We start from the raw sequence: 23,340 nt of genomic DNA, 5'->3' as shown, positions 1-23,340 counted from the left end.
GAGTTTTTTTTTTAAAATACTTTTTTTCTATTTTTTTTCTTCTCCAATTTGAAGCTCATTGTAATTTCTTCTTCGTAAAAAAATCAAACAATTTGCAGCTCATTTATTTATTTATTTATTTTTTCTTAATGCTTGTTTAGCGAGGGAATAGAATAATAAAATTTATAACCTCATCTATCCTTCGTCTATTTGGATAAAATTTAATCCCATAAGCCTGCGGTTAATATTACTTCCTTCTCTCTCCTTATCTCTCGTCCCCGGAAATCCAAGCTATTCGATGGCCATCGCAGGTTAGTTTTCTTACCTCCAAAATTACTTCCATATTGGCATTTATTCGATCAGAAGCTGCGAAGATTCGCTCAATTTGCTTGCTATTCGACGATTATTTTTTCTTTTTCTCTGAGGATTCGTTGCCCTAGGTAGTAGTTTTAGTTAGTTTACTGAATTTTGATAGTCTTATTTATAAAGAAAGTTAGGGTTCTAATCGGATTCAGTTAGTGCAATTCATGCGTCTTATATTTTAACACTGCCTTTTTAATATTTCCATTCTATTATTTTGCTGAAATTTTTGTTTGCATTTCTGACAGTGGGTTTAATCATTCGTTTCTCGGGCGAATTTGAACTGTTCGTGGCTTTGTGCTTGTACTTTGAATTGGATATTCCAATCTAAGCTGTTGTGAATCATAAAAGATGATTACCTTTCCTTTGCTTGAGATCTCACTCTTTGTTAATCTTCAGATCTAATATTATTTTCTGTAGATAAGTTTATAGTTGGGGAGAATTTTATCCCTGTTTTTGGGCCAAAAATTCAGAGTGCCTTCCTGAAATTTCATTTGTGATGCAAAAGGACCAAATGCACCTTCTACTAGCTGAGAAATGGATTTTTTTTTATAAAAAGGAAAATGGATAAGCTCTATTACTTATTTTACTAATCTGAAGTTGCCTGACAGCCCTGCTAACTCGTACTCTTCTTTTAATGCCCTAGGATCGGATTGCTGTCAGTTCGAACTTTTTGGTATTTTCCATTTCTTTGGATGATATGATGGTTCAATCATTTGCGTCATTAGTTCCAAAAGTGTCAGCTGCGGAATCTGCTATTGGATCAGCCGCTCCAATTCTCTCAGTTTTAAAGTTTGGAGGTTGCAAACATTAGAAGAAAGGTAACACAGTCAAAAGATTGACAGTATCGATTGGAAATTGCATTGACTTAATTTTCTGGATAGAAAAACTAATTGTTGCAATGTGTATGAGAGCTAGGTACCAAAAATGAAAGTTAGAGATGCATCAAATTTTGGCCAAACCAAGGGGGCCCAAAATATTGTTCCCTTTATATTCGCTTTAGTGTTGCAAGTTCTCTCATAAATTATTTCATTGGTCAATCGGACAATCAGTCAAAGGATTCTAATTGTTGCATGTCTGAGAAACTATTACTTCCTCTGTTACTTATATTATTTAATATTGTTTTAAGTTGCTGAATATGGCCTCAGATTCAGCAAATTAAGGAAACATGTTCTAATCAATTAAGGTTTGAAGTGCATTTTTCAAAATGAGAAATTGGAACTTTTCTCAAATTTGTATTGTTCATTTTCAAGTGCTTGTGTATGAGATATTGCAGATATTTCTGGCTACTTTTTATCTTTGGCAAACTGCATCATCTTGTTTCTTTATAATTTTTTGTGTCGCTCTCAGTATCCATGGAGGATATGATATCTCAGCATATGTTGAAGTGAAATTTTAGATCACCATGTAGCTGCATTCTGTTCTTGATGTATGAGATAAGGTTGCTGTGCTATTGTGGATCAATATTAAGGTGACTGATGTTTGGTCATTTCTGATTTAAATTGGATATGGGATCTGATCATGGAATGGTGATTGTACAATCATGTTGATCATTGGCAATCATATACCATGCTTCTTTACTATTCCTGAACTTTGTTTCCATATGTTAATATCTGTTGATTCTTTTGTAAATGCAGGTTAATAGGTACGCTTCAATTAATTCCTCCGGGAGTGTTCTGGGCCTCTTTCATATGGGTGCTCCAAAGCAGAAATGGACTGAGGAGGAAGAGCTTGCTCTCAAAGCTGGAATTGCCAAACACGGGGCTGGCAAATGGCGTACAATATTAAAAGACCCAGAATTTAGTAGAATATTGTGTTTGCGTTCAAATGTTGATCTCAAGGTATATTGTTTTCAACTTGGATTATTGAGCCAGTTAATACTTGATTTGAGATAAACAATTTCTCATTCAAAATTTATGCATCAATATCAAAATTTCGGCTTCATCTTTTTTATCCATAAGTTCCTAAATGACAATGCACAAGTGTATACTCCTAGGTGCTATGCAAATAGAATGTTGAAGTCTTCTTTCTCCTCATAATGTCTTTCCTCTTTCGTTGTACAGGACAAGTGGCGTAACATGAACGTGACTGCCAATGGATTTGGATCTCGAGAGAAGGGTAGAATAGCCTTCAAAAAGAGCCGACAGATTTTTAACCATGATGATAACCCAATGGCCTTCGGCCAAGTAGTTGCTGATATAGATGATGAAACTGTTGATGCTAAGCCTCTTGCTATTTCTAGTGAACCTCTACATACTACTAGTCCAAAGAGATCCGTCTCAAGGTTAGCTTATTCATCAGTTTGGTGCTATCTTATTCTCAGGTCTCAATCTGTACTAGTGCTGCTCCCATTGTGGATTCTTTAGTATCTTCAATTTGGAGCACAACATTAATTGTGAAATTAGTTACTTTCTGGGGCAAAGGAAGAAGATAAATGAGAAGTGAGAACTGGTACATAAGAGTATGTCATATTGGCCAAACAGCAGCATTATCATCATGTAAGGTTAACGCAACAAGACGGCAGCAATAAACACTGCTATCAAAATGCATGTCAAATTAATACATTTGTTTGTTTCAGATATGATGACAATAAAAGTATCATGCCATTTACTGATCTTACATCATGCCATAGGAATTATCAGAATAACAAACTGTTCTCCATTTATGTATGTTGTTATCTTTAGTCATGTCTTTTTATTTCTGTTGTGCTTCATATAACAGTTCAGACTGTTCAGACCATTTTGAATTTTCCAACTGATAATTAGTTCAGGATGTTCTCTTTTGGGTCTATCTCTCTTTCATGATTTATAGTTTGCTAGTTTGATATATAAATGCTCTGGTGGCTATTCTTTGCTATTTATGCAGGTTAGATAATCTTATATTGGAAGCTATAGTAAATTTGAGGGAGCCTGCTGGGTCCAACAAGATGGCTATTGCCATGTATATAGAGGTGTATTTCCATGTACTGCTAAAGTTATTTCAGATGTTTGCTTTGAAGGAAATTTAGAATTAAAACTTCACTTTTTCTCTTTGTAGTTTGTAGTTTGTAGTTTGTAGTTTTTAGTTCTCTAGATTGTGCACTAAACTCGTTGCTTGTTAATTTGTTATACTCACCAGTCAATGTTCATTATCTCATTTTGATTGAAGTAAAATGAAACTTTTTTGTTGCAAAATACTTATTTTATGGGTACTGTCAGTTCATTTTGCAGTCGTCTTTGTCATGCCTTTATTCTATCTTTGTGAATATTTTTTCTTGTATGGGAAGTTCTAGGCTTCTAGCCAGGTAATATCATTATTCCTTTAGCATTGTTGATGCTCACGGTTTTTAACACACTTTGCCTTGTCCATCATAGTCCAGCCATTTGTTTGTACTAGTTAATAAATTTTCAGTACAGTACATATACTCATCCAGCTCTTTTTCTTGCTTAATAAATTAAATTGTGTAATTCTTGTATATGTCATTGTGTCTCAATGTTGTAGACAAGAAGAAAGAGTTCCTTGCAGCGCAATTGCTTGTTCATCTACATCATGCTGATGTCGAATGGTTTATTCAGTGTCAGTATATGAAATAAAACTACGGCACCATAAATAATGGACAAAGGCATGTTATGCATTCATTATATTGCATAAGCATCAATGCTAGCCTTTTATATGACTAAATAAGTTGATAATTTGTTTTATGTCAATTGCTGATAATACATCCATCAAGATGGAATGGTTAATTAGACTTCCTTGCAAAATGGAGCTTAACTTTCTTGTTCTGGATCCATGTAGGATCAATACTGGCCTCCTCCTGATTTCAAAGAACTGTTGTCTGCAAAATTGAAATTGCTGACTGCTTGTGGGAAATTAATCAAGGTAATCTGCTTCATATCTGTATTTCTAGGCATTAAGTAGTTACGGAATTTTACAAGGATGTTTCCCTGAGTCTTGAGATGATTCAATTCTTATGGGATATATTGCCAAACCTTTCAATTTTTTAACACATGGTTTTGATTCCATGCTTCTGTACTTGAATTTCACACAAGTTGTAAACTCTGTAGTTTACACCCTATTAATAATTTCTATGCCAGATATGCGTATCAGTCCCAATGAATTAGATTTGTTCTGCTTCAATAGAAGAAATTGTGTCTGTAACTTTGTGTCACACTCATTACTGTTATTTTTTACTACCGCAACTATTTTGTTACCAGCAACATGCAAGTGTCTCTTTAGTAGGTTCTTGTTAGCTCTCAAGATTTCTTCTTTCTTTAGCCATTGAATTTATCAGTCTATTCAGTGCAGAACTCATAGTTTATTCACTGCTCGTGCACTTCAGTCTAGATCTCTTTAGCCAATAAACAACGTGAGAAGAGAGAGCAAGTTCATTTTTTCTAGTTTGAATTGTCATCATGTTATTACTCCATGTAGATGAACCAAAGGTATAGGATAGTGCGGAGTTCAGCTTCTCAAAAAGGAAAAGTTCCCAAACTGTTGCTACTGGAAGGAGCACAAAGAGAGACTTCCAGATCAGAGAGGGATGATGTTAAACCCTTCGTAAAATCTCAAATTGATACAGAATTAGCACGAATGAGAAATATGACTGCACAGGAGGCTGCAGCTGCTGCTGCTCGAGCAGTTGCAGAGGCAGAAGCTATCATGGCAGAAGCAGAAACAGCAGCAAGAGAAGCAGAGGCTGCAGAAGCTGATGCAGAAGCTGCGCAGGCCTTTGCTGAGGCTGCAATGTTGACACTAAGAAAAAGAAATGCTACTAATCTGGTAAACACTCTTGTTTAAGCTTTTCACCCACCGTCCAATCTTATGTCCTCCTTCTGTATGTTAATCATGGTCGCTTGATCTGTACTGACACATTTGATTCAAGATTGGTCATGTATATCTTTTTCCAACTAGTTCAGTTCCATTTTCACATTATTCTTTGAGTATTATCTCCATTTTGTTCTATGACTTCACGACGGTGTAGATGCATATAAAGCAATAATGTAAAAATGTAAACTTTACAGACTTTTTTTATTTTTGGTAGGAGTTTTCGGTTTCTCACTTTCTTGTAGAGAATAATAGCCCTTTTCTGCTTTAAGAAACATTCTGCAATTTGATCTGCATTTGTGGCCTTTCTGGTTTCCAGATTTGAATTTCTGTGCAGTTGGAGTTGAACATTTTCTGTCTGCAGGATTGCAAGTTATGCTCCCATGTTGGTTGTGTGCAGTTGCACATACTGCACAAGAGCTTTCTCTCTTTGGTTGTCTAATTCAATATCAGGACTCATCCATTGAACCCCAAAGGTCTGGAGGGACTAAGCAGACTGGCCTTCAGATGAATTTGCTGCATAATCAGACATCTAAAGATCACTCTGAGACTAAAAGGTTTATTTAATGTAAATTGTTTGTATACTGAAGATGAAAACAAACATGGTATTTCCCATGACCAAATATAGTGCCATTACTTTGGTTAAAGATTTAGGTTTAATGACTAAGCCATTGGGAGAGGGTTTTTGGACATGGAAGATTGAAAATTGTTATGAGTGTAGTGGAATGTGGGTCTAGAGCATGCCATCCCTCCCTTTCAGATGGAGAGCGCATCCCTGCAAGCATGCTCCCCTCGCTCGTTTTATACATTTGTCATTTTCTTGTCTTTTTAGTATAATATCTCTCATGTCAAATATTATTATTTTTGAGTTACCCATGTTCTGTGCCTTTGGAAACTTAAATTAATATGTTAACTAGAGCTGGGTTTAAAGGTGACATTTCTTGGACTTTAGTAGTATATGATCCCAGTATTCATTAGTTTTTAGGTTGTGAATATATAATTCAACCTTCCTCTAGGTCTCCCTAATCAACTGAGTCTTGTTTTCAAGTCAGAATTCTGCCAGAGTTTTCATGATAAGGCTTCCCAGATGCAACTCAGTGCACATTGGATAGAAAATTCTCCTTATATGAGGGAATTTCAGCAAGCCAACTAGTTTATACTTATTCTGAAATATTAAATTTTATCATGCCAAGATTATTCCACCTTGATGGCAATCATCTGTGCTGTTCTACGTTGTTTTCCGAAGAACTTTGCAGCCATGAATACAAGGGTAGGGTTGCATCAGTGGGGAAGGTTCTATCTCACTTGTCTCTTGAGATCATAATGCTTTTTTCTCAAGGTTTGCATTTGATGATACAGGCTGCTTGTGTATACAAAATCATTCATTGCATGATAGCTGAAGGTTTTCCTTCCTCTTACCATGTTGTTACTTTGATCACAGAGTTATATTTCACTGTGAAGAACAACATCTAGCTAGTCCAATGTTCATAATAAATATATCAGGAATGAATAGATATGATGCAGCTGACACCAACTTTATGCTTTTCCAACCCATGGTTTCAGAATGTGATGAGAATATTCATGAACTTTAGTGGGCTGCAACATCCTCAATTTGAGTAAGAAAATTGTGCTGCATAACCCCTTTGTCTCCCAACAGCCAGGGCATCCAGGTTGGATCTAATCCCATGTTCTTCCCATGTTGCAATGCCATGGATACAGGAAGACCACATCTTTCCTTTTCTCCATTGCTTTCTTGATTACAATTATCCTGCTTGGTGAAACCTTATGCTTCTTTCTTCAAAGTATGGAATGGTAGTGGTACTATTATTTATCATTGCAGCTGCTTACTTTATGAACTCACCTACAGCTTGGAATGATTAGTGCAATATTCTATATGAGTCCATGCAGAATATTTATCATGTTGTGCCTGGTAGTAGCAAGGTAAGCTACAGGTTGGATTTGTTTGGCATGTGGTGCCTCCTTTCTAGAGAAGAGTGGTGATAGTATTCTAGAGTCAATCCAGCTCCTTATTCCATTCAACAGTTTAGAAATACTAGGTGGAAGCAAATATTTTATTTTGTTTTATTTTTGAGTGAAATTTGAGTTGCTATTGATTCAGCATGGATTTTTATTTTTTGTCATGACCTTTAGTGGGAATCCTAGTACATATGTCATCAACAATATGCAATTTTCTATTTTCTTGACATTAATTTTGAAATCATTACATGGTTTTATTGCATCTAAATGAAGAGAAGGAACAAATTTACTTTATTTATTTATTTATTTATTTTGCGGCAAAGTTCGGTTCTATGGGCAAGTTGGTATCATGAGTATCCAATAGTTCTAGCCACACTAATTTTTCCCTAAAAATATACGAGGAAAACAAAACTCATCCCTCTCCTTATTTATGATTAGATAGCCTAATAAATTCGAAGATAATTATTAGGAAAAATTATATTTTACTCTGCCCTGTGGCTAAGGCTAAATTCACTTTACACTCCTATAATTTTATTTGTGACAAGTTATTTAAAGATACTTATCTCTCACAAGTTATTTAACGCATCTAAAATAAGTTATTAGATTTTAGATAATAAATATATAACAAAAAAAAATATTTAATATATATTTTATTATTTAAAATTCGATCGATATTATTTTAAGTGCACTAAGAAACTTATTTAATTATTTATCAAATTTAACTTATAGAACGATAAAAAATATGATAAAAAACAATAATTTTAGTTTAAATATGATTATAAAATTACGTAAATAAGATGGTAAGGTGTAAAAAGTGAGTGAATTTATATCTATCGGTGTAAAAAGTTAATTTCCCCTTATTATTATTATTATTAGCACCTATTCACCACCCGAACTCTTGAACAGTACAATCCGAGTGTCCATCTTAAGATGAATAATGACCCGAATAAATTCAAGAACATGATCCCACTACCGTCGTTTTCTCTACCTATCTACTACCAAACGAGGTATAAATGTGATGACTTGTCTATCCCATTTATTTTTGTGCCCTCTAAAATGATTACTAAACTGTACTGACTCTGATTGCTCTTTCAACTCGTCTGTACCTTATCTCTCCTTATCTACCACCCAATTGAACCAAGCCAAGCTAGTGATCAGTAGAGCTGTCAATCTCATTGAGTCGGCTCTAGGCTTTAGCTCCAAATTTATATTGAGTTGAATTTGACCTTAAATATAAATATTTTTACAGAGAGAGTTCATAGACATAAATTTAATTTACATATTTAATGAAACAATATAATGCACAAATTGAGAGAGCGATAGTAATAGCGGCTCTTTAATGCAAGCCCCCACTTACATATTGACTTAATTACACTTTACTATAATATATTTTGATAATGTATTATTTTAACTCTCTGTACTATAAACATATACAAAGTAGTGAGTGTCGGTTAAAATCGGATCAAATCCAAATTTTTTATTTTTGAAAAAATTATAGATATAAATTTCTTTTATTTAATAAAACGCCCCTGATACACAAATTAAGCTAGTGATAAAGGAAAAGTCCCCTATATGGATAGGGTTACGTTACATAGTACTATAGTAGTAAGCATCCAACAAAGAAAGCAGCAGGAATCTGAAAAGGTTTAATTGTTGAAGTTTTAAAGTAGTGGGAAACAAGTTAAAATTGGGTCAAATCCAGACATAAAAAATGTAGTTCGACTAAGGAGCTGACACGTAACCCTTTTCCAACTGGCCGGCTCCGTGAATGTCGAGGTGCGCCAGAGTGCTGCGAATCGTAACCCAAAAGGCAAGCTAGTCTCCGTTGAGCATCCCAAAGCGTTGACAAAACCAAACCCCATCTGATCATCGGCCAAGATTACTCCGTGCCTTGAGATTAAAACAGAAACTTCTACTGCATGCAACGATCACATGGTGTTCCTTTCTACCACAAAATCCTTTTTTTTTTTTTTTTAACTTGCATTGACTTTTTTTATAGTATTTTCAGAAACAAGAGCAACCAAAGTATAAAAAAAAAAGAAAAAAAATATCCACTACCGTAGCCTCGTTTCTCACCCCCACATGGGGATTAGTTTGAGGCCATTACCTCCCGCATTATTATTATTAATATTCTCTCTCTCTCTCTCTAATAAGAGAATCTCTGTGCACTGGACCCAAAAAAATTTCTAGAAGTAAAAGCTCATAATTGTGAACGATTTAGGTAGGCAGTAGGAGAAAGAATTGAAGTTTTTTTAGAGTTGGGTCTTTTGGATCGAAGTTTTAACTCTGGTTTCTCCTCTCTCTCTCGCTATCTCTCTCTCTCTCTCTCTTGAGTTGCTTGCTCCTATCATTGTCCACTTGTCCTTTCTTGCTGACAGGGTTGTTTTGGACAAGATGGTCCCCCAAGGACTTCAAAATTTGGGGGAGTTATCAACGAGGGTGGGAGAGGAAAAGACATATTAGAAGCTGCCCTTTTGGAGGGTCTCTCTTTGATCTCTCTGTTACCCATTTTGGTTCTGCGGTGTGGTGGTGGGGAGAGTGGGTGAGTGGGTGCCAACCTTGTAGCCCTGGTGCTGGAACAGGGATTTACTAGTGAGGAAGTGGGGAATTTGGGGTTGTGGGTTTTGTGGCCATTGCTCTAGGGATTAGGTATTGGGTGTTTGTTGTGGTATTTGGTGAAGCTTTTGTGGGGTACATGGCTTGAACTTTGAGGCATTGTTGAATTTTTTGGGTTGCCTAGTTTTGGGGAAAGTTTTGTTTGGGCATATGGTTTAGTTGTATTTGTGGGTGTTGGAGTGGTTTTCGCTCTGGGTCTTTTTGGGCAGAAATTTTCTGGGTCTTTTTCTTGGATCTCTTCTAGGTGGTGATTATTTTCTTGGATCATTTATAGTTCACTTGCAAGGATCATTAGATTCCGATTTGGGTTTTCTCTTAGGTTTGTTCAGGATGGCCTGTGTGAAGTTGGGATCAAAAGCTGATGCATTCCAAAGGCGAGGGCAAGCCTGGTATGTTTCCCTTTCTTTCTGTAAGTTATTCTGCTACTTCTTCCAGTGTTTCTGTTTCTAGTCTCACTTTCAAGTGGACATTTGGATTCTCATCTGAATCACGTCACCTTATTTCCTTAGACTAATTCGCTATGCTATAGTTTGAATAGCTTAACTAATTACGAGTTACAGCTTATATATAGATAAATTATGTTTCTATTGTCGATCATCATTTTATCGAAATTTTCTGTGTATACAGAAACTATAGTGTCGAGGTTATCTAGTCAAGTGTTTCAGCCTCCTGATTAGGAAGACCTGCTCTGCTTGAATTCGGCTTCATTTGACCTAAACCTTCATTATTTCATCTTGCTGCAGAATTATACTCTGCATGATTTGTCACCCTATATGAGGTCTTCTCCATTTATTCTTTTTAATCTTGTTTCTTCTATTTCCTTTGACCAATTTTTTTGGGGACAAACTTATGAGGAAGTACTTACTCTTTAACCACTAACAAAAATAATCTGCTAGACAGGATTTAGTCAAATGGTGAAATGCTCGTTCTTTTTACTGTTGGAATACACATATTAATGCTATTGGTATTCTTAGAACTTATTACTCAAGCATTGTAGTTTGTTATTAGCACTTTTAGGCGTGAACATAAATTTTTCATTTTCATTTAATTAGTTGATCAGTTAATGATCATGTAATTCTACAGTTGGCTCTGAGTAGTGTGCTTAGTACTCGAGCGAACTTCATACTTTCTTTTCCTTCTTCATTCTATTTAAAGAATGATCTGGAAATATTTATAGGTTTCCTAATTGTGCTGTTAGAAATCCAAGTTGCATGTGGATCACTTGTTCTCTTGTTCACCTTGTAGGTTCTGCACAACTGGGCTTCCTAGTGATGTTACGGTCGAAGTTGGTGAGATGTCCTTCCACCTTCACAAGGTAATTCTTTCATTAACTGGCTTGTTACCGTATAGTTAATATATGGATATTTTCTGTTCATGTGTGGTTATAATATTCTATTTGGTGCAGCCAGAAGATCAGTTTGATAAATCAATACTCTTTCTTTCCTTAGGATTGGAAAAAAATTATACATTCCAGGACTTTTCTGAGTTATGAAGAGATTTCATCAATTTTTCTCTTTCCAATAAATGGTTACTGAAAGATACTACTGTTAATTAGAACATTCTCTTTTATTTAAGTGTATTTCTTCTTTTTTCTTTCTATATCTCTTATCTATTTCCAATGTGACGTGGGGAGCAGAAATAGAGAATTTTGTAAGAGAATTTCTTCATAATATGTGGCAAGACTCCCAGTTACCTTTTGAAACTGAATGCTATTGCAAGTATGGTCGCTTCAGTATCAATGCTTTGTGCTATGGGGCATTCACCTTTCTTTCTTTCTGTTAGAAGATAAGTTTGGTGGCAGTGGTTCTTCTTGACATGACTTTCGCAGTTTAATATGTAAAGCAATCTATCCCATCATTTCTTTTTCTTTTGTTTGGCTTTTATTTCGCTTGAAAAGCTGCATTGATCTGTCTATGGAGAATTTATTCTGTTATTCTGTATCTGATAAATCTTCTGAATTTATTTCTTCCTGATGCAGTTCCCTCTATTATCCAAGAGTGGTCTTCTTGGAAAATTAATTGAGGAGAATTCTTCTGAAGAAGAGGGTTGCATCGTTAAGCTAGCTGATGTTCCAGGTGGTGCAAAATCATTTGAGCTTGTGGTTAAGTTCTGCTATGGTGTGAAGCTAGAACTCACTGCATCAAATGTTGTGTACCTTCGGTGTGCTGCTGAGCATCTCGAGATGACGGAAGAAATTGCAGAAGGCAACTTGATTGCGCAGACAGAGATGTTCCTTAACCAAGTAGTCCTTCGCAGCTGGAAAGATTCTTTAAAAGCACTACAAACATGTGATGATCTCCTTCCTCATGCTGAAGACCTTCACATCGTAAAGAAATGTATCGAGTCATTAGCTGTTAAAGCATGTACAGATCCAAACCTTTTTGGCTGGCCAATGATGGAACATGGTGTCATGCAAAGCCCTGGTGGGAGTGTTCTGTGGAATGGAATAAGCACGGGAGCCAGGCCTAGAAAATGTAGTTCAGATTGGTGGTATGATGATGCCGCGGCCTTGAGTTTTCCAATGTACAAGAGACTAATCACTGTCATGGAATCTCGAGGCATCAGACAGGAGATTATTGCTGGTTCCCTAACGTTTTATGCCAAGAGGTTTATCCCTGGATTAAATAGGCGTCATAGTATGGCACACGGAGCTTTGGCAGCTGCACCATCTGAAGAAGAACAGAGGCATCTGCTTGAGGAGATTGATAGCTTGTTGCCTCTTCAGAAGGGTCTAACATCTACAAAGGTTTTGTTTGGTCTTCTTCGCACTGCAATGATTCTGCGAGCTAGTCAGTCTTGTATTTCTAATTTGGAGAAACGAATAGGAATGCAACTAGATCAAGCTAACTTGGAAGATATGTTATTGCCAAACTTTTCCTACTCCATGGAGACACTTTATAACGTTGATTGTGTCCAACGAATACTTGAGCATTTCCTAGCAATGGATCAGGCTACTGGTGGTGCTTCTCCATGTTTGGTTGATGATGATCAGTTAATGGGCTCACCTTCTTTGATGCCGTTAACTACTGTTGCCAAGTTAATTGATGGTTACCTTGCAGAGGTTGCACCAGATATCAATTTGAAGCCACCAAAGTTTCAATCTTTGGCTGCTGCTATACCTGATTATGCTCGGCCACTGGATGATGGGCTGTATCGTGCAATTGATATCTATCTGAAGGTAAAATTTGGTAACATGCTTTTCTTTTTGTGCATCAAAAGCAATGCTATTTTTCTGAAACCACAAACTGCAGTTACTTTCTAAAGGTTTTAAGTTTAATCCGGCCAATGTCAAAGTGCATGCTAGTTTCCTTATGAAGGGAATTTTCAAAACTGAAAGTTCATCTACTATGGACTGATCCACAGTTCCTGTAATATTAAGTTCTTACTGTATGCTACATTCTACTAAATATTATACTGATCCTTCACTGCACGAATCATTTGGTCAGTAATCCCAGTAAAATACCATTCCTCTGGTCTACTGCCGACTAGATATAAGATTGTGCCATTATAATCCTGTTGCTAATTCTTTTTCGTTAATGTTATATATATATACAGGCACACCCATGGCTCGCAGAATCCGGGAGAGAGCAGCTCTGCAGATTGATGGACTGCCAGAAGCTTTCTCTGGAAGCCTGCACTCATGCTGCTCAGAATGAGAGGCTTCCTCTGCGAGTGGTGGTTCAAGTCCTCTTCTTCGAGCAGCTGCAATTGAGGACCTCAATCGCTGGCTGTTTACTTGTCTCCGATAATCTCGATGGATCCAGGCCACTGAGGAGTGGTCTCATCGGCTCAGGCGAGGGTGGAGGATGGGCAACAGCTGTCAGAGAGAACCAAGTGTTGAAGGTTGGCATGGACAACATGAGGATGCGAGTGTCTGAGCTCGAGAAGGAGTGCTCAAACATGAGGCAGGAGATCGAGAAGCTGGGCCGGGGGAAGAGCGGGTGGCGAAATGTCCCAAAAAAGTTCGGTTTTAAGGTCAAGTCCCAGGTGTGCAGTGCCCAAGAAGGTTCTGTGAGCGACCCGCAGAAGAGCGTCGTCAGCGAGAAGCCGCATCTAAAGCAAACCAAGCACAAGAAGCAGTTTTCTATAGGCTCGTAAGCTCCATCTCCAGCTCCTCCCTCATGTATCATCTCATATCTCTAGCTTTCATTAGTTTGATATTTGATAGCTTTCTTTCTCTCTCTCTCTCTCTCTCGCTCTCTTTATGGTGAAGTGTGTGAACTCAAACGCTTCAATTAATCCTTGGATGGATCAAATAGGATGTTTGGTTTCAGTGTGATGCCGCAAAATTAATTAAATGATTGCCTTTTCTTCTTCTATCTCCACCAACCGCTTGAAACTTTGTCATATGATCAAACTTTCAACTCCTACGCATTGATACATAAACATTCAACTGCTAGGAGCTTGCAGCTACAGGAAAACTACTCTTTGCGTAAGCTTAGAACTTATTAAGGGCTTATCCATTAGTGTGAGGTTGCTCTCTGTTTGCCATTAATTCCTCCTTTACAGCTAAGAGTTGGGTAGTTGGGGTGGCAATTTGTATGTTACGTCGTTGTGCCTAAGACTTTCTTAGCTTTCAAAAATGTAAAAGAATTGCATAAAGAGAGAAAAAAAAAACTGCATAAAGAACAAATTTTAGGAAAATTTTATTATGCACAAAAGTCAAAGCACAATTTACTGCGTAAGAGTTGCGTACGTTGAAAGGTACGGTAAAAAGATTCTAAACTTTGAGCAGAATGGTTAAATACAACCTTAAACGAAAAAAAAATCTAACAGTTCCAAGTTGGTCATAGGGAGAGAGAGGGTGGTTAATATTGAGGAGATAAAACGAAAGCCAGTCCAAATAAAATATGATTTGACACAAATTTTAGAACTTAATCTTTTATAAAGGCTTAATCTATTAGTCGAAGGCCCAAAAATCTATATTAATTCTTTTATTATTATAATTATTTTTAATGTGGAACTAAATTCACACATTTAATAGGCAATATTCTTCCTCTTTACTAAGCCATGTAAGAGTCATCAACATTCTATGCACTCTTGTTCTAGACCAAAATCATTGCTCAATCAAGTGTAATTGAGCTTGCACTCGAATTTCTATAAGCTTGACTCAATTAGAGCCACCAAATTAGCGGCATCCAATCGCTTCGGAGAATAATCTAGAATTATCAAACCATTGGATATGGTATCATTGAAGTTATTAGATGAACGTCAAGTATCTATATAAACATCTTTTTTCCAACGGTATAAAAATAGTTTTGTATTTATTTAAGAGGTCAATTTTATCGATCACATCTACCTTCATCTAGAAAGTGATCGATCTTAATTAAACTTCCGTGATAGACTCACACTAAATTAATAGTCGGGTATATTAATGAAGAAAAGTATGACGGTAGAATTGATGGTCGTCTGATAATGAGATCAGAGTCAACCCCTCCCTCATTCATGCTTCGAATTCTTCGTTGCTTTTGGGTTTGATCAAACAAAGACTTATACAACACTAAAGTTTCCAACTTGTTTCATAAAGTGGACGTGTGAACATTAACTTCGTTGTTGACTAGAAGAGTTGAAAGGCTGGAAATTCCTCTAAAAGAAGTTTGAATGAGGGAGATCAATAATTCAATATGCTTGCATGTTTGACTGGATTCGAAATTATAAATTATAAATTTATATTCTGAGTTTGAGAAAATTTTCAAAATTTCTAGCTCAACTTAGTCTCACTCAAATACTGAATCAGCTTGACTTGGATTTAAGACCAACAACAATTTATAATTATTAAAAATATAATAAAGATATAACATACATTTATCTCTTTTTTCTCCGCATACAATTTTAGATCAACCGGTTATCGAACAATAATAATTATATAATGGTCATTAAAGTGGTACCTCAAAGTAATTCATCTGTACTAGAATTCAAAGTTTAATTTCCTCTAATTGTATTACAGAGTTTGCAAGAGATTACAGAATACTTCAAATCTAGGGTTTATTAATTTGAGCCTTGTATCTAGAAAGCCTTTTAACTTGTTTAATAAAATAATAAGCAAACTGGCATATATATACCTTAAAATAATCTTAATAACTTGCTAAAAATAAGAAGTATCTTAGTAGTTAGTAAGGCTGTTAGGTTCAAACGACAAACATGGAATATGATTAAATTTTTATCGATAAATTAAAGAACAGTCTACCTAACACTTGTAAGTTGACATGTGAGTGTCTTGCCTTCATACTTGTTTATACTTGTTTGGAGTTTAATAAATATGTTTAGTTTTTTTTTGCATATATATATATATATATATATATATATATATATACCCCTCAAAAGCTATTTATTTGCTTGTATACCCCCTACAAATTTTGTATTTACATGAATACCCTTGAAAACAATATTATTTTTTGTATGTGTCCTAAAATCTAATATTTAATAGATGATTCAATATTAAATGGATCAAAATTTATCTGTTGGTTAAAAGTTTTACTAATGTGAAAACTAAATATGATTGATGGTGCTTTTGAGTAGGGCTGTTAAGCTTGACGAGTGGCTCGAGCTTGACTCGGACTCGGCTCAGCTGAAGCTCGAGTCTAGCTTGACTTAGTCAGAGCTGAGCTGAGCCCGAGCCGTTGAAATCAGCTCAAAATTAATATAAAGCCAAGCCTAAACCGGAGTCGGCTTGCTCAGACTCGGCTCAATAGGCTCGATAGACATTATTGCAATATTGCCTCACTCACCCCTCATCCTCATGTGTCACCCATCACCCTCGCTTATCACCCTCACCCACCCACCCAACCCTCACCCTCACCCTCATCCATCAGACCACCACTCTCACTCTCACCCTCACCCTCACTCTCACCCCACCCGAGCTCTCACCCCACCTGACATGCCCACCCTCACCTATCCAGCATCCACCTCTCTGTCGGCCTCCATCGGCAAGCTGCCGCTACGGCGTCACCTCCTTCTCTTCGTTGGCCTCCTCCTCCTCCTCCTCCATCGACCATCTCCACCGGTCTTTTTCGGCAACCTCCTCCTCTATCGACGTTGGGCTCGATGTCAGCCTCCTCTTCTTCCTGCACTCCGTCGACCTCCTCCTCTTTCGCCAAGCCGCCATCCACGTCCTCACCGCCTCCTCATCCTCTAATCAAGGTTGAGCTTTGCTCGGGCTCGGCTCGGGCTTGGTTAGGCTCAGCTCGAGCTCAACTAGAGTTGAGCTAAGCCGAGCCTGAGCCGGTGCCAACTTGCTCGGTCTTGGCTCGTTTACACCCTTACTTTTGAGCCTAAGACTAAATAGTGAGGTGGGGTTAAGATTTTTAGAGATGCTAATGCGTGTGTTTTGTTGGCAGGAGGAGGACCATACAAAGGAGTAGAAACTATCTTATTTGAAGCTTGGGTGTTCCGGGAAGCCTTGTTTAAAGCAAGAGAGATTGGACTTCCAAGAATGATTGTGGAAACTGATTCTCCAATCTTACTACATCAACAATCTAATATGTGGAAAATCAAATAGATTTTGGATGATTGTAGATACCCGATGTCGACTTTTCTAAACTTAACTGTCCGGCATACAAATCGTGAGGCAAATAGTGATACCCACTAGCTATGATGTTAGAAAGCTAGAGATGCACTTGGGATGAGCCAATCCCAGTGCTGCTATGATGTTATTTTGAGCCTCTGGTTTTTATTTATTTATTTATGAAGCTTCCTTTTAATTAAAAAAAATATACATAATGATTATCAACTTTAGAGCCGTATATAAATAACAGAATTAAAAGAGGAAAAAAAAAATGAAGGAAGTAGTGTTGACCAACACCAATCCAATGGGAGTCTTTTGGTTCGAATTTAAATTCTCTATCCAAAACCAATAAAATAAAGTGGTGCCAATAATTTTTATTATAAATAAATCGTTGAAAAAATAAACTACCTTAACTAAATACTACAACCAAGTATATGTATTCTGATCATAAAGATGAATTTATATATGTGTGTGTGGCGTGTGTGTAGACAAGAAGAATAAAATATAAAACACCCATATGATAGGATACTAATGATAAATTACTAGTCAAACTAACTTTACAAGAAGAATAATCCAACACATAAGAGGTGGATTGAAAGGGAGTTAGGATGGTTGACAGATTGGAATGTAGTGAAACTCCACAAATAGAATAGGGTTCTCATCACATATCCTATCCACTGATGCAACTTGTGTTCCAATTATATGCAATAGTATTAGTAGCTATTTTAAATACTCTTCCTTAGAATTATCTCATCTTGAAGGAGAAGTATATTGGACTTGGAAAGCTAGCAGATTTGCAAATAAAAAAGGCGTTCACACTCGTATGATTAATTTCTTATATTTTGCAATAGTTTGAAATTAATGATCTTGTTTGACCCATCAAGTGCTTGTCTGAATCTAAGCATAAGGGCCCAAAAGTTGATAGATATGATCATTGACTAGTTATGGATTTTATAGCAGCAGCTGACTTGTGTGTGCTATTATACCTAGTTATTTGGATTTTTTTTTTAAAACTATTGTCCATTTTCCCTCTTCCATTTATTTTTTATGTCATATTAATCTCCTTAACTATATAAAATCTTAGAAAATATCTATAATTTCTGACGTATATAAAAATAAATAATAATCTAAAAACAGGTATAATTAGCACTATTAAACTATGAACATTGGTATAAAATTTCTTGGGGAGTTTGGTAAATTATTCTTAAGGACAAAAGGGTAAGGAACAAAACTTGCTAATGATATTGATAAGTAATAATTATATATAAATAAAATCTAATTAAATACTAATCCCTATCGCATTAACTAGGGAGTAAGTATTAATGTCGACGGAATCTTAGATATTGACTTGCCTCTCTGGGGAACAAAATTGTCAACTGAATACGACATGTTATGAGGACTTTTAAAATCCTAGGTGACAGCAAAAGCTTATAAGAAAATTCAACTCTTGCTTTGCCATGGCCCCACTGTGATAGTTTAATGCATGCTTCCATGTATGTCTCTGGCTTTTTTTTCCTTTCTATGGGTCCCGTTCTTTTATCCAATCTTAATTTTTAATCTAATAATTTAATACTGGTTATAAACAAGTTTGTTTGGAGCATTAGAAAGCTCAGGCTTAATTGTTTATTTGGTTGTCCGAATCGAATTAATGCAGGAAGAATTAAACGGATAAATTGGTACCTAACTCGGTATCAGGGGTCCTGAGTAAGATGAGTTAAATGAAATTCTTATAGCAATCTGTGATATTGAATAAGTAATTTAGTATTTAGTAATAATATTGTAAATAAAAATGGTTATATATATATATATATACCTTTTCAATTATTCTAGTTTTCACACATTTCTCTATTTATTTTCTATACTTATTTTAAAATAACCGAAATGGCATCTATGCATACTGACAGGTATACAGGCAAATTTTGGTAAATCCGAGTTTTGTTAAGGATATGCATGCAAAAAATAACCCTTCAAAATTCTCAAAAGTTTAAGGTGTTATATGCAAAAGCTCCGTCTTTCTCTAAATCTCTCCGTCTCTCGTTATATATATTAACCCCCAATTCTCGTTTCTTTGGAGAGTCTATAGGAACCACCACCGTCGATCAACTCCCCTCTTCTTCCACCCCGAATAGAGAGAGATGGGCGTAAGCAGTGAGGATGCGGCGAGCGGTGGAATTAAGCGACGGTGTTGCTCGTGTTCGAAGGAGGAGTTCTTCCCGGAGGAATCCTTCAAGAACTGGGCCAACTACGGGCGCGCGCTTCGCGCGACGGGGACGCGGCTGATGGATCGGGTCACAGCCCGGTCGCTGGAGCATGACGAGCTCCACGAGGTGCGCGCCCGGAGCGGCCACGAGATGAAGCGGAACCTCACGTGGTGGGATCTGATCTGGTTCGGGATCGGCGCGGTGATCGGCGCCGGGATCTTCGTGCTCACCGGCCAGGAGGCCAGAGAGGTCGTCGGCCCCGCCGTCGTCATCTGCTACGTCGTCTCCGGCATCTCCGCCATGCTTTCCGTCTTCTGCTACACCGAGTTCGCCGTGGAGATTCCCGTCGCTGGTAATCTCGTTATCAGCTCTTCTCTTCCACCATTTTCCCGATTTCTTTTAAACAAAATTTGGATTTAACTTTTTGGTTGATAGTTTCAAATTATACATTAAAAAAGAAGAAGAAGTGATTCTATAATCTATATAATTAAAAGTCATGTTAGTTTTATATACAACTTCCTATTTCCTAGCATAGTCCTTTTAGATTTGGTATTTTTTTTTTCTCTTTTAGGTCCTCCAAAAAGAAGAATCTTGAGAAAAATAATATTGAAATTAATATAAGAATCCGAATCTTTTATTACACCAGATTCAGAGGTGACGTGGATCTTTATATAAAGATCTCATGGCAATAAAAGGATTAGAAGAGGTGTTGTTAGGCGGTTTGCTATTTTAATATGGAGTAAATTAAATTTAAAATTGATTGGCTCATAATATGCGGCCGATTTGGTAGCATCGCTGGAATCTTTTGACTTTGGTCTTCAAGTTTGCATCTGACGCGAGATTAAACAAACCCTGACATCACGTTGAATTCCTCGAGGTTCACATTGCAGTGATGAGATCATATCATTGGTTAATTTGAATTTGAAGGAAAAAAATTAGGGTTTTTTTTTTACTATTTTAAGTCTGCTCCTATTTTATTTTGAGACATAATCTATTTTGAAACTTAAATATACTAGACTAATTATATTTTAAAACTGCTGATTTAATTAGTGATTTATTATATTCTTTAAAAAGTTTGCTAAGTTATTAAAAATAATTTATATAATCTATTTTCAGATAATGATCAGTAATTTATATAAGACTTATATTAAAAATATATATATATCACACCCTATATTTTATCTATTTTATAATTCATATTTTATTTCTGAAAATTTTATAATCAGACATTTTATTTTATTTTCATATAATTCTCATTTATCATCCTAAATTAACTTAGACGGAACTAAAAAAATATTATAATATATAAATAATTTATAAATACTTAAATTATTTTTGTAATTTTGAAGGATCATTTGCACTAAAATCCAAAATGTTTTTCTTTTAATTTTACAGTATCATATTTTATTTTCTCTAAGTTGCACCTACAGCAATAATATCCAATTGGCTTTGGTTAGTCATGTAAATTAAAATAAGAATTAGATCCTGCAAAATGGAAACCATTTTAAATATTTAGGAAATTGGCCCATTTTAGTGTAAGATCGAATTGATTAGAGAAGCAAAGACATAAAACTATTGTTGCTGAAAATTATTTCATTAATAATACACATAACATTAAATAAGTTGTGGGCTTCTTCCAGGCGGCTCCTTCGCCTACCTCCGCGTGGAGCTCGGCGAGTTCGTGGCCTTCGTCGCGGCCGGCAACATCCTCCTGGAGTACGTCATCAGTGGCGCCGCCGTGGCGCGCGCCTGGACCTCCTACTTCGCCACCCTCCTCAACCACCATCCTAATGACTTCCGCATCCACGCCACCTCCCTCGCCGACGACTACAACCGCCTCGACCCCATCGCCGTCGCCGTCATCTCCATCATCTGCATCGTCGCCGTCATCTCCACCAAGGGCACCTCTCGCTTCAACTACATCGCTTCTCTAATCCACGTCGCCGTCATCCTCTTCATCGTAATCGCCGGCCTTACCAAGGCCGACGTTGGTAATGTTAACTAATCATCTCCTCTAAATTTACATTTCGGACCCTATATATTCATGAATTTACGATTCAAACTTTATCTTTTTCATATTAACATTTGTTAACTCTGCATTATCGATTTATATTCAGGAAAAAAAAATTAAGAAAGCCAACAAATTATACTCGAAATATAAATCTGAAAGATAGGATTGCAAATTATAAATTCATAAAAATATATGATGCAAATATAAGTTTCTCTTTAAGATGCATTAATAGGAACTGAGAGTTTGCATTATTGGCATGCATTCGAGAGCTTCAATCACATCTACTCAAATTTTATGGTTTTTGTGTTTACATTCGGATGCCATTAGAGAGTTGTCAGATACGCTCATTACATCAAAATTTGCTCTCTATTAATCTAAGACATTAATTTTTCGCTCTTCTACCATGTTTGACACTCCAATAGTTTTTAATCTGATAGAGAACGCGCATGGTCTTAATTTGACAGGTAACCTAAAGCCCTTCACCCCCTTTGGCGCGCGTGGCATCTTCTCGGCGTCGGCCGTCCTCTTCTTCGCCTACGTGGGCTTTGACGCCGTCTCCACCATGGCGGAGGAGACGAAGAACCCAGCCAGGGACATCCCAATCGGCCTCGTCGGGTCGATGTTGTTGACGTCTCTGGCCTACTGCGTCCTCGCCATCACCCTCTGCATGATGCAGCCTTACGGAAGCATAGACAAGGACGCGCCTTTCTCCGTCGCCTTCAAGGCAGTCGGAATGGACTGGGCCCAGTACGTCGTCGCCTTCGGTGCTCTCAAGGGAATGACCACCGTCCTACTCGTATCCGCCGTGGGCCAGGCCAGGTATCTGACGCACATAGCGAGGACCCACATGGTCCCCCCGTGGTTGGCCAACGTGCATCCTAAGACCGGGACGCCCATTAACGCAACCGTGGTGATGCTCGTTGCCACCGCGATAATTGCCTTCTTCACCGATCTTGTTATCTTAAGCAACCTGCTATCCATCTCCACGCTGTTTATATTCATGCTCGTCGCCGTGGCATTGTTGGTGAGGAGGTACTACGTCTCCGGCGAGACGTCTGAGGCGAATAGGATGAAGCTGGTCGTCTGCATGGTGGCCATCCTTGCGTCGTCGATAGCGACGGCGGTGTACTGGGCAGTGAGCGAGACAGGGTGGGTAGCGTACGTGGTGACGGTGCCGGTGTGGTTTATTGCCACGGTGTGCCTGTGGCTGTTCGTGCCGCAGGCGAGGAAGCCGAGGCTGTGGGGGGTGCCGATGGTGCCGTGGCTGCCGTCGGTGTCGATTGCGATCAATATATTCTTGCTTGGTTCCATAGATTCGAAATCGTTCATGAGGTTCGGGGTGTGGACGGGGTTGTTATTGGTGTACTACTTGTTCTTCGGTCTGCACGCGTCTTATGATACTGCAATGGAGGCTAATGCGACGAGGAAGGTGGAGGAGGGGAGTAAGGTGGTGGATAATGCAAAGGTGGGAGAGAATGGTACGTAGAAAGCTGTGTAGTGTGTTTGATCTTATGTTTCAATAATATGGTAAAGCCTATACATTAGTAATCAACGTGGAAGCGCGCACCGAATACAATAGAGGTGTGCATACCTGAATGTTTCTTTTTGTGAATACGTAACGGAGGAACTCTCTCTCTCTATTGTATCACCTGTTATATGCTAATGGAGTTCTCAGTGAGAGCACTAATGCAGAGTTGAATAGGCTACATGAAAAAATGAGATAGATGAGAGAGAAAATATAAACCGTGGCTGAGATGAGATAGATAAAAAAGAAGTGATATGTAATTAAATATTATTTAATTTAAAAGTAAAATAATAATTATAAATTATTATTATATATTTTTAAAAATTGTACAAAGTAAGATAAGAGAAAATATATTAAATTACTA

The 23,340-nt window shown here is 37.2% G+C and overlaps 3 protein-coding genes across 4 annotated transcripts; all 3 read left to right on the top strand.

Annotated features, from left to right (window-relative positions):
- The first annotated feature begins 163 nt into the window (after positions 1–163).
- On the top strand, positions 164–5,834 carry LOC140785071 (single myb histone 6-like). 2 transcript variants are annotated; one of them, XM_073132780.1, is made up of 8 exons: positions 164–290; positions 986–1,160; positions 1,977–2,180; positions 2,403–2,623; positions 3,205–3,289; positions 4,114–4,197; positions 4,750–5,097; positions 5,507–5,834. In XM_073132780.1, the coding sequence occupies exons 3-8, from the start codon at positions 2,031–2,033 to the stop codon at positions 5,582–5,584; spliced, it is 966 nt and encodes a 321-aa protein (XP_072988881.1). In that variant the 5' UTR covers positions 164–290; positions 986–1,160; positions 1,977–2,030; the 3' UTR covers positions 5,585–5,834. The 2 variants fall into 2 exon arrangements, with proteins under 2 accessions (XP_072988881.1, XP_072988882.1); XM_073132781.1 differs by lacking the exon at positions 986–1,160 and having other exon boundaries at positions 199–290.
- Positions 5,835–9,575: 3,741 nt separating this feature from the next.
- LOC140784904 (BTB/POZ domain-containing protein At1g30440) lies at positions 9,576–14,008 on the top strand. The gene is made up of 4 exons (XM_073132510.1): positions 9,576–10,124; positions 10,981–11,050; positions 11,714–12,913; positions 13,291–14,008. Exons 1-4 carry the CDS (start codon positions 10,066–10,068, stop codon positions 13,831–13,833), a joined length of 1,872 nt encoding a protein of 623 aa, XP_072988611.1. The 5' UTR covers positions 9,576–10,065; the 3' UTR covers positions 13,834–14,008.
- A 5,283-nt stretch (positions 14,009–19,291) lies between these two features.
- On the top strand, positions 19,292–23,138 carry LOC140785231 (cationic amino acid transporter 1-like). Its single transcript, XM_073133015.1, has 3 exons — positions 19,292–19,792; positions 21,081–21,431; positions 21,916–23,138. The coding sequence occupies exons 1-3, from the start codon at positions 19,375–19,377 to the stop codon at positions 22,935–22,937; spliced, it is 1,791 nt and encodes a 596-aa protein (XP_072989116.1). The 5' UTR covers positions 19,292–19,374; the 3' UTR covers positions 22,938–23,138.
- The last annotated feature ends 202 nt before the right edge of the window (positions 23,139–23,340 follow it).

Source organism: Typha latifolia, chromosome 3 (assembly GCF_019914945.1).
Source record: "Typha latifolia isolate L0001 chromosome 3, TyphaL0001v2, whole genome shotgun sequence".
NCBI lineage: Eukaryota > Viridiplantae > Streptophyta > Magnoliopsida > Poales > Typhaceae > Typha > Typha latifolia.
Note: the sequence above shows the minus strand (reverse complement) of the source record. Positions and strands in the feature narration are given on the sequence as shown.